This window comes from Melanotaenia boesemani, chromosome 8, assembly GCF_017639745.1.
Source record: "Melanotaenia boesemani isolate fMelBoe1 chromosome 8, fMelBoe1.pri, whole genome shotgun sequence".
Taxonomy (NCBI): domain Eukaryota; kingdom Metazoa; phylum Chordata; class Actinopteri; order Atheriniformes; family Melanotaeniidae; genus Melanotaenia; species Melanotaenia boesemani.
Window position 1 is genome coordinate 37188479 of NC_055689.1, and position 12500 is coordinate 37200978.

General features: G+C 43.7%; 1 protein-coding gene across 4 annotated transcripts in view; it reads right to left on the minus strand.

Moving 5' to 3' along the window:
• LOC121644141 (THAP domain-containing protein 2-like) overlaps positions 1-12500 on the minus strand; it is a 27359-nt gene that overhangs the window by 10891 nt on the left and 3968 nt on the right. For 3 of the 4 annotated variants that reach the window (XR_006011231.1, XR_006011232.1, XM_041991883.1), the window contains exons 2-4: positions 2645-2837; positions 2392-2493; positions 2123-2307 (exon numbers count right to left, since the gene is read on the minus strand). Coding sequence is in view for 2 of the 4 variants with exons in the window: in XM_041991883.1 (XP_041847817.1) it covers positions 2158-2307; positions 2392-2493; positions 2645-2837 (445 nt within the window). In the remaining 2 variants the exon portion in view is untranslated. Of the gene's footprint in view, positions 1-2122; positions 2308-2391; positions 2494-2640; positions 2838-12500 lie in introns of all 4 variants that reach the window. The other variant, XM_041991884.1, reaches the window with a different exon arrangement.

Sequence of the window (12500 nt, forward strand, 5' to 3'; positions counted from 1 at the left end):
AACAGCTGCTCCAGGTTAACAGCTGTTCCAGGTTAACAGCTGCTCCAAGTTAACAGCTGTTCCCGGTTAACAGCTGCTCCAGGTTAACAGCTGCTCCCGGTAAACAGCTGCTCCCGGTTAACAGCTGTTCCAGGTTAACAGCTGTTCTAAGTTAACAGCTGTTCCAGGTTAACAGCTGTTCCCGGTTAACAGCTGTTCCAGGTTAACAGCTGCTCCCGGTTAACAGCTGTTCCAGGTTACCAGCTGTTCTAAGTTAACAGCTGCTCCAGGTTAACAGCTGCTCCCAGTTAACAGCTGTTCCAGGTTAACAGCTGTTCCGGTTAACAGCTGTTCCAGGTTAACAGCTGTTCTAAGTTAACAGCTGCTCCAGGTTAACAGCTGTTCTAAGTTAACAGCTGTTCCAGGTTAACAGCTGTTCCCGGTTAACAGCTGTTCCAGGTTAACAGCTGTTCCCGGTTAACAGCTGCTCCAGGTTAACAGCTGTTCCAGGTTAACAGCTGCTCCAGGTGAAGAGCGGTTCCGGGTTAACAGCTGTTCCTGATTAACAGTTGTTCCAGGTTAACAGTTGTTCCGAGTTAACAGCTGTTCCCGGTTAACAGCTGTTCCAGGTTAACAGCTGTTCTGGGTTAACAGCTGTTCCCGATTAACAGTTGTTCCAGGTTAACAGTTGTTCCGAGTTAACAGCTGTTCCCGGTTAACAGCTGTTCCCGGTTAACAGCTGCTCCAGGTTAAAAGCTGCTCCCGGTTAACAGCTGTTCCAGGTTAACAGCTGTTCTAAGTTAACAGCTGCTCCAGGTTAACAGCTGCTCCCGGTTAACAGCTGTTCCAGGTTAACAGCTGTTCCCGGTTAACAGCTGCTCCAGGTTAACAGCTGCTCCCGGTTAACAGCTGTTCCAGGTTAACAGCTGTTCTAAGTTAACAGCTGCTCCAGGTTAACAGCTGCTCCCGGTTAACAGCTGTTCCAGGTTAACAGCTGTTCTAAGTTAACAGCTGTTCCAGGTTAACAGCTGTTCTAAGTTAACAGCTGCTCCAGGTTAACAGCTGCTCCCGGTTAACAGCTGTTCCAGGTTAACAGCTGTTCCGAGTTAACAGCTGTTCCCGGTTAACAGCTGTTCCAGGTTAACAGCTGTTCCCGATTAACAGCTGTTCCAGGTTAGCAGTTGTTCCGAGTTAACAGCTGTTCCCGGTTAACAGCTGTTCCAGGTTAACAGCTGCTCCAGGTTAACAGTTGTTCCAGGTTAACAGCTGCTCCCTGTTAACAGCTGTTCCAGGTTAACAGCTGTTCCCGGTTAACAGCTGCTCCAGGTTAACAGCTGCTCCCGGTTAACAGCTGTTCCAGGTTAACAGCTGTTCTAAGTTAACAGCTGCTCCAGGTTAACAGCTGCTCCCGGTTAACAGCTGTTCCAGGTTAACAGCTGTTCTAAGTTAACAGCTGCTCCAGGTTAACAGCTGCTCCCTGTTAACAGCTGTTCCAGGTTAACAGCTGCTCCCGGTTAACAGCTGTTCCAGGTTAACAGCTGTTCCCGGTTAACAGCTGTTCCAGGTTAACAGCTGTTCTAAGTTAACAGCTGCTCCCGGTTAACAGCTGTTCCAGGTTAACAGCTGCTCCGAGTTAACAGCTGTTCCCGGTTAACAGCTGCTCCAGGTTAACAGCTGTTCCAGGTTAACAGCTGCTCCAGGTTAACAGCTGTTCCGAGTTAACAGCTGTTCCCGGTTAACAGCTGTTCCAGGTTAACAGCTGTTCCCGGTTAACAGCTGTTCCAGGTTAACAGCTGTTCTAAGTTAACAGCTGCTCCCGGTTAACAGCTGTTCCCGGTTAACAGCTGTTCCAGGTTAACAGCTGTTCTAAGTTAACAGCTGCTCCAGGTTAACAGCTGCTCCCGGTTAACAGCTGTTCCGAGTTAACAGCTGTTCCAGGTTAACAGCTGTTCCAGGTTAACAGCTGTTCCCGGTTAACAGCTGTTCCAGGTTAACAGCTGTTCTAAGTTAACAGCTGCTCCAGGTTAACAGCTGCTCCCGGTTAACAGCTGTTCCCGGTTAACGGCTGTTCCCGGTTAACAGCTGTTCAGGGTTAACAGCTGTTCAGGGTTAACAGCTGTTCCAGGTAGCAGGAACTTTTTACCTGAGGAGCATTCCAATCTGTCTTGAAGGTTTTCATTAAGGAGCTTCTTCTCCTTCAGATCCTCCCAGGTTTTTCTTTGCCCTCAGCTCTGGAATCTTATTATTGTGCTTCTCCTGCTCCAGGTTTTCCATCCTCACCAAGGCTTCACTGAGCCTCGCCTTCAGAGGGAAGGCATAATTGTGGTCCTAGCAGAGAAAGGGAAGGAAATAATTTGTGTGTGTGTGGGGGGGGGGCATCCTTTTGAGATGCAATATTACTTAAATACTTACAACATTCGTCTGAGGTTTAACTTCTGAGGAAAGCCGAGTCAGGTCCTCCAGCGGACTCTCCTCTGCTGTCTTGGCAGGTAGCGTGGTCCTCGCTGCTACCCGCTATAAGACGCAAAACTTTTAGTCCAATTTAAAAACTGTATCACAAAGTTCAACGAAGCTTTAGCCAAAACCTCCAAATAAACTCTCAGCAGTGGGACCAACAGCTGTCCATGATTACTGCCGGATGCCTACAGAGCCAAGAGAGACCTACCTTTCGGAGAGATGTTGGGAAGTTGAAGACAGATGGAATAACTTCAGGTCTGAGCCGAACAGTCTGCCCCGTCCTGTCAAAGTCCTCTGGCTTGAAGTGCTCGCTGCACAGTAAGGACCTCCGAGTTACAACAAAGCCAGCCCGTCGCACGGCCTGCTCCCACCGCTGCCTCAGTCCTCCGTCTTTGGGAAACCTGTAGCCAGACAGTTAATGTTAAACTGCTGCGTGCAGGTAATAACACGGATGGTCACAGTGCACAGTTTACATCAGCAGGGTCCGAAATCAACACTCGCCAGGCGCTGATGGTGAGGACATTTTTGGTCTGATGAGGAAATCTCGCAGGGCTATCCACCACATGGCGAGTAAATGTTTGTACTAAATTAGTCGTGTTTTTCAGTCTTCATTTTGGTGGATTTCTTCTTTATGTTCCTCTGCTGTCTGCAGGTATGAACAACACACATGTACACGAACATACACTGACGCAAACACGCACACACCACACGAGAACGCCATGTTTAGTTCAGGCTAAGTAAGTAGCAGCAATATGTGGAGATTTTAGCAGGATCCAGCTAGCTGAGTGAAAGTGGGGGTTTAAAGATGGCGGCGGTTTAAAGATGGCGGCGTGAGACTGGCTACATACGACTCCGACGCCATGCTAACGAGCCGCCCACGTTCGCCAGTTTGCTACCTAAACAATATTATAATAGATCCAAACAATAGCTTGATGAGTATTTCATTGATAACATCGCTGAAACTTTAATGATTACGCTGTTAATGAGGACCCGACCTTGCTAGAAAAATCCCTGATCCAGGACCAGATGATGATCCTTGAACTGAGAGAAATCCTCCTTCATTGGTTCTTCAAGCAGTGGATGAAAAGGAAATTCTGAATGTTGGTCTGAAATGTAAGAAAAACCTTCCACTGACTGTCATGATGTTACGTTTCTAGTAAAAATCACTGGAGGGATTTAAATGAACAAACTAAAAAATGGTTGGACAGAAACAGGTCGTCACCAAACCTGAGCAGGACTGAAATGATGCCGGTTGGTAATAATAACAGCAGGCGGAGCGGAAATAAGGAGGTAAGGAAATAAAAGTGTTGGGTGTGATGATGTCAAACTCAGCTGGAAATCACATATAAAACACGTACGAACTAAAGTCTCAAGAAGAATTGTAATATAATCTTTACTGTTTTCTAGTCTTGCCGTACTTACAACACGGTGCCGAGACCACAAGTACGAAACATCCCTACAGCCGCTTCATAACGCTACACACACACACATACACTCATTATTACAACAATTTACTGATGCTGAGGCCAAAATGTCCAACAATCCAAATTATGTTCAAAGCTAAAAATATTCTACTACCAAGAAATATACATGAGAGCCTCCCGGTTCACGAGGGCTCATTTAAATTTACCGTGAATGATACTCGGTCCAGTCAGGAAAGGTGTTTGTGTTTCCGTCGTTGGGGTGAGACGATGGAACCGGGTCACCGTGGACCTGAAGCCGAGTCCAAGCCTGAAACTTTAAAATGAGGCGCAGAGACGAGGGCGGCGCTGGTGTTTATTCTGTCTTTACTGGTCGCTTCTACTGGGTGTGTGTGTGTAAAGCACTTCGTGTATGTAGGTGTGTGTTTACACTGAATGTGGCTGCATCATGTGTATATTAAATTAAGTCAACGTTTTATCAAGGTAAAGCCAGAAAGCGAATTTATTTTTACTGATATCAGACTTCTAGACGGTTGAAACCAGTTCCATAAAAAGTTTGTTGTAAATCTCTTTTAAAGAACAGTTTAGGTTTGATATTCTGAAGGCGTTTCTTTTGTTCCTATGTTCATAATGTTTGGATACTCGTTTTTAATCAGCCGTTCGAGGACGTTAATGGTTTAGAGAAAGTTAATGGGACTACGCTTCACTTCCAATACCCAACTTTTCTATTTCTAATCATTTTACGTCGTCATTTAACTCAAACTTTCCGTGTTTCTTTAAATGCTCTCCGTGATAAACAGGAAGTCTATTTTTCTGTTTTGGAAGAAGACCAGAGCTGAATGTTCGTTCCAGCCAAACGGATGAGAAATGTTGGTGGGATCAGAGGAGAGACGGTATTTTACTCTGGTTCTAACAAATTATTATTATTATTGTTGGTTTTCTTTTCAACAACCTTCAAGGTAAAATCTTAGATTGTGGTCGTTGGATTTTCTGTGTTCTTGATTTAAAAGGGTCTAAGTTTATTTTAGGTCATTTTTTTGGGTTTAACAACTCCAACCAAAACAAATCTCTGCTGCTTGAAATCTCAGAGGTTATGAAAGAACTGTTATGAGCTGCCCCACAGACACAATTATAGCTGGTGGCTTTAATATGGTTGAAGATGGTTGGATAAACAGCCCTCTAGATGTCACGGTATTAGTCCAGATCAGATGTTACATAACTTCTGGATCTCAGATGCGTAGACCCGTGGAGTCTCACACCCTGAAGAACGACGCTTTACGTGGTTTAAACCCGACGTCTCGTATTTCTGGCTGGTTATTTAAACCGTACTGAATCTTCATGTAGATCCACAGATTTCTGCTGCAGCCTTAACTGTTTAATTTCTCCTAATGTTACATCGATGGAAATTTAACTCGTCCCTTCCTGAGAATTATTTCTGTCAAGAAATCCTGAGTGGGAACTTTTTAAGTATAGAGCTGGAAGAAAAGCCATAAAACAGCTAAACTGTCAGAAAGTGAACTTACAGTTGTGTTCAAAATAATAGCAGTCCAACATGAATAACCTGTTTTTGGTAGAAATTATATTACTGCATGGCAAATAATCTACCAGTTGCTGTAGTGGGGTCTTAGAAAACCAACAGAGCCAACATTCATGATATGCATGCTCCTGAGTTTGTGTAATTGAATAATGAATTGAAGGGGCTTGTTCCAAATAATAGCAGTGTGGATTTCAATTAGTGAAGTCATTCAATCTGTGATTGAAAACAGGTGTCAATCAGGTGGCCCTTATTTAAGGATGAAGCCAGCACATGTTGCTCATGCATTTCTCTCTGAAAACCTGAGAAAAATGGGTCGTTCCAGACATTGTTCAGAAGAAAAGCGTACTTTGATAAAAAAGTTGATTAATGAAGGGAAAACGTATAAAGAAGTGCAGAAAATGATGGGCTGCTCGGCTAAAATGATCTCCAATGCTTTAAAATGGAAAGCAAAACCAGAGACACGTGGAGGAAAACGGAAGACTACCATTCGAATGGATCGAAGAATAGCCAGAATGGTGAAAACTCAGCCAATGATCAGCTCCAGGATGATCAAAGACAGTCTGAAGTTACCTGTGAGTACTGTGACAATTAGAAGACGCCTGTGTGAAGCTAATCTATCGGCAAGAAGACCCCGCAAAGTCCCACTGTTACAAAAAAGACATGTGCTGAAGAGGATACAATTTGCCAAAGAACACATTGGCTGGCCAAAAGAGAAATGGAGAAACATTTTGTGGACGGATGAGAGTAAGATTGTTCTCTTTGGGTCTAAGGGCCGCAGACAGTTTGTCAGACGACCCCCAAACACTGAATTCAAGCCACAGTACACTCTGAAGACAGTGAAGCATGGTGGTGCAAGCATCATGATCTGGGGATGTTTCTCTTACTATGGTGTCGGGCCTATTTATCACATACATGGGATTATGGATCAGTTTGGATACATCAAAATACTTGAAGAGGTCATGTTGCCTTATGCTGAAGAGGAAATGCCCTTGAAATGGGTGTTTCAACAAGACAACGACCCCAAACACACCAGTAAGCGAGCAGCAGCTTGGTTCCAGAACAACAAAATTAAAGTCATGGAGTGGCCAGCCCAATCCCCGGACCTTAATCCGATAGAAAACTTGTGGGGTGACATTAAAAATGCTGTTTCTGAGGCAAAACCAAGAAATGCAAAGGAATTATGGGACGTTGTCAAATTATCCTGGGTTGGAATCCCTGTTGACAGATGCCAGAAGTTGGTTGACTCCATGCAACACAGATGTGAAGCGGTTCTCAGAAACTGTGGCTATACAACTAAATATTAGTTTAGTGATTCATAGGAATGCTGAATCCTGGATATTTTTCATTTCATACAGTAAATATTTGAGTTTGTAAAGTAAAATGCAGACACTGCTATTTTTTTGAACAGCCCAATGTTCATTTTTCTTCATTTTCTGTAACATAATTAAAGAAATGTCTGCTTTTTCTTCATGTTTTGATTTAGAATATAATGTGCAGTGTTACCAATGCATGGAAATAAAAACTATTATAAGGACTTTGGGCTTAACTCAATTTTTTAACCTGACTGCTATTATTTTGAACACAACTGTATAAAAGAGATAAAGAGGATTTGTAGTAAACCTTTGCTAAACGACCTTAATAAACAAAGACTGATTACATTACAACCAGCTCTGGATCATAAATAAAGTTTCTTCGATCTCCAGCTAAGTGGACTGAAGAAGGGAAAGAACACGACTTATTTCTGTAGATTAGAGACAAAGACAGGAAAGAAATCCCCCGAACTCCCGTATGTACACTTCCTGGTTTAATCTCCAGGGAAACTTAACCTGTGATCATCCTCGTCTTCCAACTCAGATTCAGATTTATTCTTTAAAAAGTTCAGGAATGGATGACGTGCAGACGTAGACCAGGTTCTGGTTTAAGCTCTAACGTGTGAAAACTTTTCCTTCTGGTGAATCATTAATAACGTTTTTCTCCCCACTCGATGAAGCAGGTGTTTTACCTTCATCCCAAAACCTGCTAAAGATCCTAAAATCACTAAAATCAAAATTAAGACCTTTTACTTTATTGAACACTGACTATAAAATATTAACACATATTTTTGCAAATAGGCTAAAATCTGATAGAAAACAAATCATATCAGAATCTGGTTTCATTAAAGGCCGTTACACACACTTACACACACACACACACACACACCGTCTGGTTTGAAGCTTCATCGTATTTCTGGATTTCTTTAAAGCCTTCGACTCGGTTCAACACGCTTTCCTGTTTAATGCTCGGCATCATTTTGGTTTTGGCTCCAGTTTTATTAATGTAATAAAAATCTTTAACGTGATACGAAAAGTTGAGTCTCTACCGCACAGAAGGCTTAAACCAGGCTTAAACAAGGCTTAAACCAGGCTTAAACCAGGCTTAAACAAGGCTTAAACCAGGCTTAAACCAGGCTTAAACCAGGCTTAAACAAGGCTTAAACCAGGCTTAAACCAGGTTTAAAGCAGGCTTAAACCAGGTTTAAAGCAGACTTAAACAAGGCTTAAACCAGGCTTAAACAAGGCTTAAACAAGGCTTAAACCAGGCTTAAACCAGGCTTAAACAAGGCTTAAACCAGGCTTAAACCAGGCTTAAACCAGGCTTAAACAAGGCTTAAACCAGGCTTAAACCAGGTTTAAAGCAGGCTTAAACCAGGTTTAAAGCAGACTTAAACAAGGCTTAAACCAGGCTTAAACAAGGCTTAAACCAGGCTTAAACAAGGCTTAAACCAGGTTTAAAGCAGGCTTAAACAAGGCTTAAACCAGGCTTAAACAAGGCTTAAACCAGGCTTAAACAAGGCTTAAACCAGGCTTAAACCAGGCTTAAACCAGGCTTAAACAAGGCTTAAACCAGGCTTAAACAAGGCTTAAACAAGGCTTAAACCAGGCTTAAACAAGGCTTAAACAAGGCTTAAACCAGGCTTAAACCAGGCTTAAACAAGGCTTAAACCAGGCTTAAACCAGGCTTAAACAAGGCTTAAACCAGGCTTAAACAAGGCTTAAACAAGGCTTAAACCAGGCTTAAACCAGGCTTAAACCAGGCTTAAACAAGGCTTAAACAAGGCTTAAACCAGGCTTAAACCAGACTTAAACCAGGTTTAAAGCAGGCTTAAACAAGGCTTAAACAAGGCTTAAACCAGGCTTAAACCAGACTTAAACCAGGTTTAAAGCAGGCTTAAACAAGGCTTAAACCAGGCTTAAACAAGGCCGTCCTCTTCGTTACAGCTGCAGAAATGCTCTTTATTCTCATTAAACACGTTTTTCTAAACAATCTAGACGAAGTTCTCATATTTAGCAAATAACTGACTCGTCCTCCAAAGCACCAGGTTTTAAATTAAATGGTGCATAATATACCCGTTAAATCCACAGTGAAATATGTAGACACGCATTTTACCCAAAACAAAGAAACTCTAGGAAACTTCAACATTTGGAAAAATGAATTTATGCAGATTCCGTCTTAACAACAGGAACCTCTCGAATCTTTCTTACAACAATTGTCCAGGCCTGGAAATGTTGAATAGAAGAGCTTAAGCAGAAATATTTCTCGACCACATCCACCCTCCATTCATTTAGAAACACGGTTGTTAGCTCGATGCTCTGACGGGAAAACGGCGTTACATGCTAGCAGCTTATGTTCTGACAAACTCCCCCGACTACACGAAGAAGGTCAAATTAAGTTTAATTCTGTCAGTTTAAAAAGCTTCTCCACAGAGAAAAGAAATATTTCCATCTGCTTCTTTCAAACAGCCTTACACAGACTTTTGATCCGATTAATGGAAAATATCACGCTCGCAGAGCTGAAACCACAACCAACATGAGAGCAAGGCAGGTTAAACCAGAAAGATGTCCACTGATTAGCAAAGCTCAGGAGTGGAGCACCAGATCTGGAACAGGCGCTGCTGGATGAGCGTAAAATGATGTCAGCTGGTGATGTCACGCTCCAGCGTCTGCCTGCCATGCTTCACGAGCTGGAAGAGTTGGGCTGTTCGATCCACTGCTTCAGCGTGCCAAAAGTCACATGACCACACCGACCAAGCTTTGGCTACGTCACCTGAGGGTACGGAGCTGCTCGGGTCGTTTTGGGTAGAGAGCAGTTTTTCTAGCGACCGTTCATCGTTTCATTTTGACAACAGGAGGAAAGCATCACGTTAAAATGATTTTAGAGCCGATCACAGGTTTGAATGCATTTATATGTTCACAGGGACAAACACGTAAGCTAACACATCCACAGATGTAGCTGCACACACACTTTCACTCAGACCAAAACACAGCCTGCATGTAGTTGGACAGGAATAAAGATCCTGCTGGTAGAGAGCGAGACGCCATCCCATCAGCGAATTCAGGCCGTAACCAGGTGGAGCTCCACATTGTTCATGCTGCAGCGCCTACATGAGCAGCGGGCACAGACCTCAGCGCTGACGTCCCCGCAGGGCGTGGCATGCTAGTAAAAGTAAGTCCAGTCATTTGTATGACAAAAACTTTCCACGCTCATTGAACTGACGCTGGACCTGCTACACTTTCTGTTTACAAGATGACAAGCTGAAGATGTCCATGACCCAGCCACGAATTTGAATACAACTTTATAAACACAGCGCTTCCCCTCAAACGCATCACAGACAGCCAGCAGATGGCGCTCTTTGTAAGTGGACCAATGTTTCCATGCAGCAAGTCCATCTCACGGCAGTCGTGTCAAACGACTCGGTGTTTCACGAAGCTTTGGTTTCACCATCGTCATCTCAGCACAGGGCTGGAAGGTGTGGAAGTCAAACTCATACGGCCGTATGCCAGGCAGGTAAAACATGAGGCCAGAGATGATGCAAGAGAGACTGGATCAGACTCCGTCCGCTGACTTTAAGACACCATATTTGTAGAGCACAGCTCACCGACGGTGAATCACAGCGCTTTACCGAGACATTTAACGTCGTCACACAGCGGAAAGTAAGAAGCATTATTTACAATTAAAAACTAAATTTAAAGGTTGTTGGAAGATTTGGCCAGGTGCTCCCAAGCTGCTGAATAGCTCCGCCCACAAATCCCTAATATAGTATCCCCCTTCCTCACATCCTCCCAGACCACCCGACCCCTCGTCACCAGGCTCCGAAATGTTAATGTGGCATAATGCAATCCCAGATCAGGACTTTAAAGGAGAGCACTCAAAGCTCTGAAAGAAACTTCATGTTGTGTCCACTCAGACAGAAGGAGCTGCCAGCATCCGTTACCAAGTCCATCCTGTAACTCAGAAGCAGAAAAGCGTCAGGGCTGGTCGCTGCAAGCCTCGCGGGAAGGCCAACCCTAACCCTAACCTGGCTGCTTTCCTGCTTTCTGCTGGTTCAGTCCCGCGTCTGGGTTAGGGTTAGACAGGGTTATGACAATATTCTCTTATGTCGCTGTTAACTGGCGGTTCAGCTCAGAAAAACGTCTGCTCAGCATATGAGGAAGGAAATGGGCCATGCTGGGTCAAACGTCGGCTTCACTGCTTTAGCTTTCTGTCATTTTAGGTTTAGGAATAAATGTGGAACCGGAGGAAAGGGGGAGGAGAAGCTGCCTCATTTACAGATTCATTCATTTCATTTGCTGGTTTTACTTCTTCTGAACATCTCAGTTTAATTTTAAGGCTGTTTCTAAAATCCCGTTTTAATCGTCTCCAGACGTCCAGGACACCGAGCAGATTTTACTCATGAACTTTCTGGATTATTGTCGGTTCTCTCGACTGATTTAACCATTTTATCTGAACATCCACATGGATAACATGACGGATGGGAATGTGAAGGACGTTTCTTCCATACTGGACGTTTCCATGGCAACATGGAAAAGAACCGACCCACATTCCAGACCACGTTCTGGACCTGGATCTCTCTGACGGTGGTGGTCTCTCCTCTGCTGCGGTCGCTGACTCGGCCTCGTCCGAGCATTTCTGTATTTAGTGGGATTTTCTGAACGTCCAACCAGCTGCTCCTCGGTGAGGAAGAGGAACATGAATGAAAGAAGAAGATCAGTGTGTGGAGGCCACAGCTGTGTTACCAACAACCAGAGCAGAGTCAGCTGATGGACTCCTGCATCATGTTGAATGTAATGGAAGCTGTGGCCCCGAGAAGAACCAGGAGCAAACAGAAAGCAGCATGGAGAACCACCACTGTGGTCACCAGCCAACAGAGAGAAAGCAGGAAACTGAGCGGAAATGTTGGAAAAGGAACTTCAGACTGACTCTGAGCTGTAGAAACAAAGCCTGCGTAGCTTTAACACTGAGCTGTGAAGGCCAGAGAGCTGCTTTTATCTGGAATGATCCACAAGAACGACAACAATCTGTTTGCTACGATGGAAACTTCCAGTCCAGCCCAGAGCTCCTCTCCACTGACAAAAAACTACTTTTAAACCAAAACATTAAAACCATTAGACAAAATATTAATTCCACACAGTCACACGAGAAACCAGCCTGTGTCTAAAACCTGGAAATAATTCTGATGTTACGTCACAGTTTAATGTGGTGGATTTAAACATCCTCCAGGAAACAGATGGTATCTGAAAGCAGCAACATGAACTCTTTTAAAGCAGTTTTACCTTCAGTAGAAACTGCTCTGCTGCTGACAGTTAACAGCTCGCTGGCACCAGGCTCTAAAGATGGCTGCCATCAAGGTGAGGCAGATTTATTTCTACAGCACATTTCATGTAAGTACTCTACACAAACATAAAGACATTACAGCGAGGTGCAGAAATACAGATTAAAAAGATAAAACTGATTACATAAAAACAGAAAGAACAAGTTTACATAAAGAAATAAAGTTAAGATTCCAGCTTAAAGAACCAGATCCAGATCTGGACTCTAAATAAAAACTAGTCCATTTTTAACCTGGATCTAAATAAACTGAGTGTTTCAGCTGATCTGAGGCTTTCTGGGAGTTTGTTCCAGACATGTGGAGCATAGAAGCTGAATGCAGCTTCTCCATGTCTGGTTCTGACTCTGGAACTGATAAGAACCTGGATCCAGATGACCTCCAGATGAGGGTTCTGGTAGGTTCATACTGGGTCAAGAGGTCTCTGATGTATGTTGGTCCTAAACCATTCAGATCTTTCTAG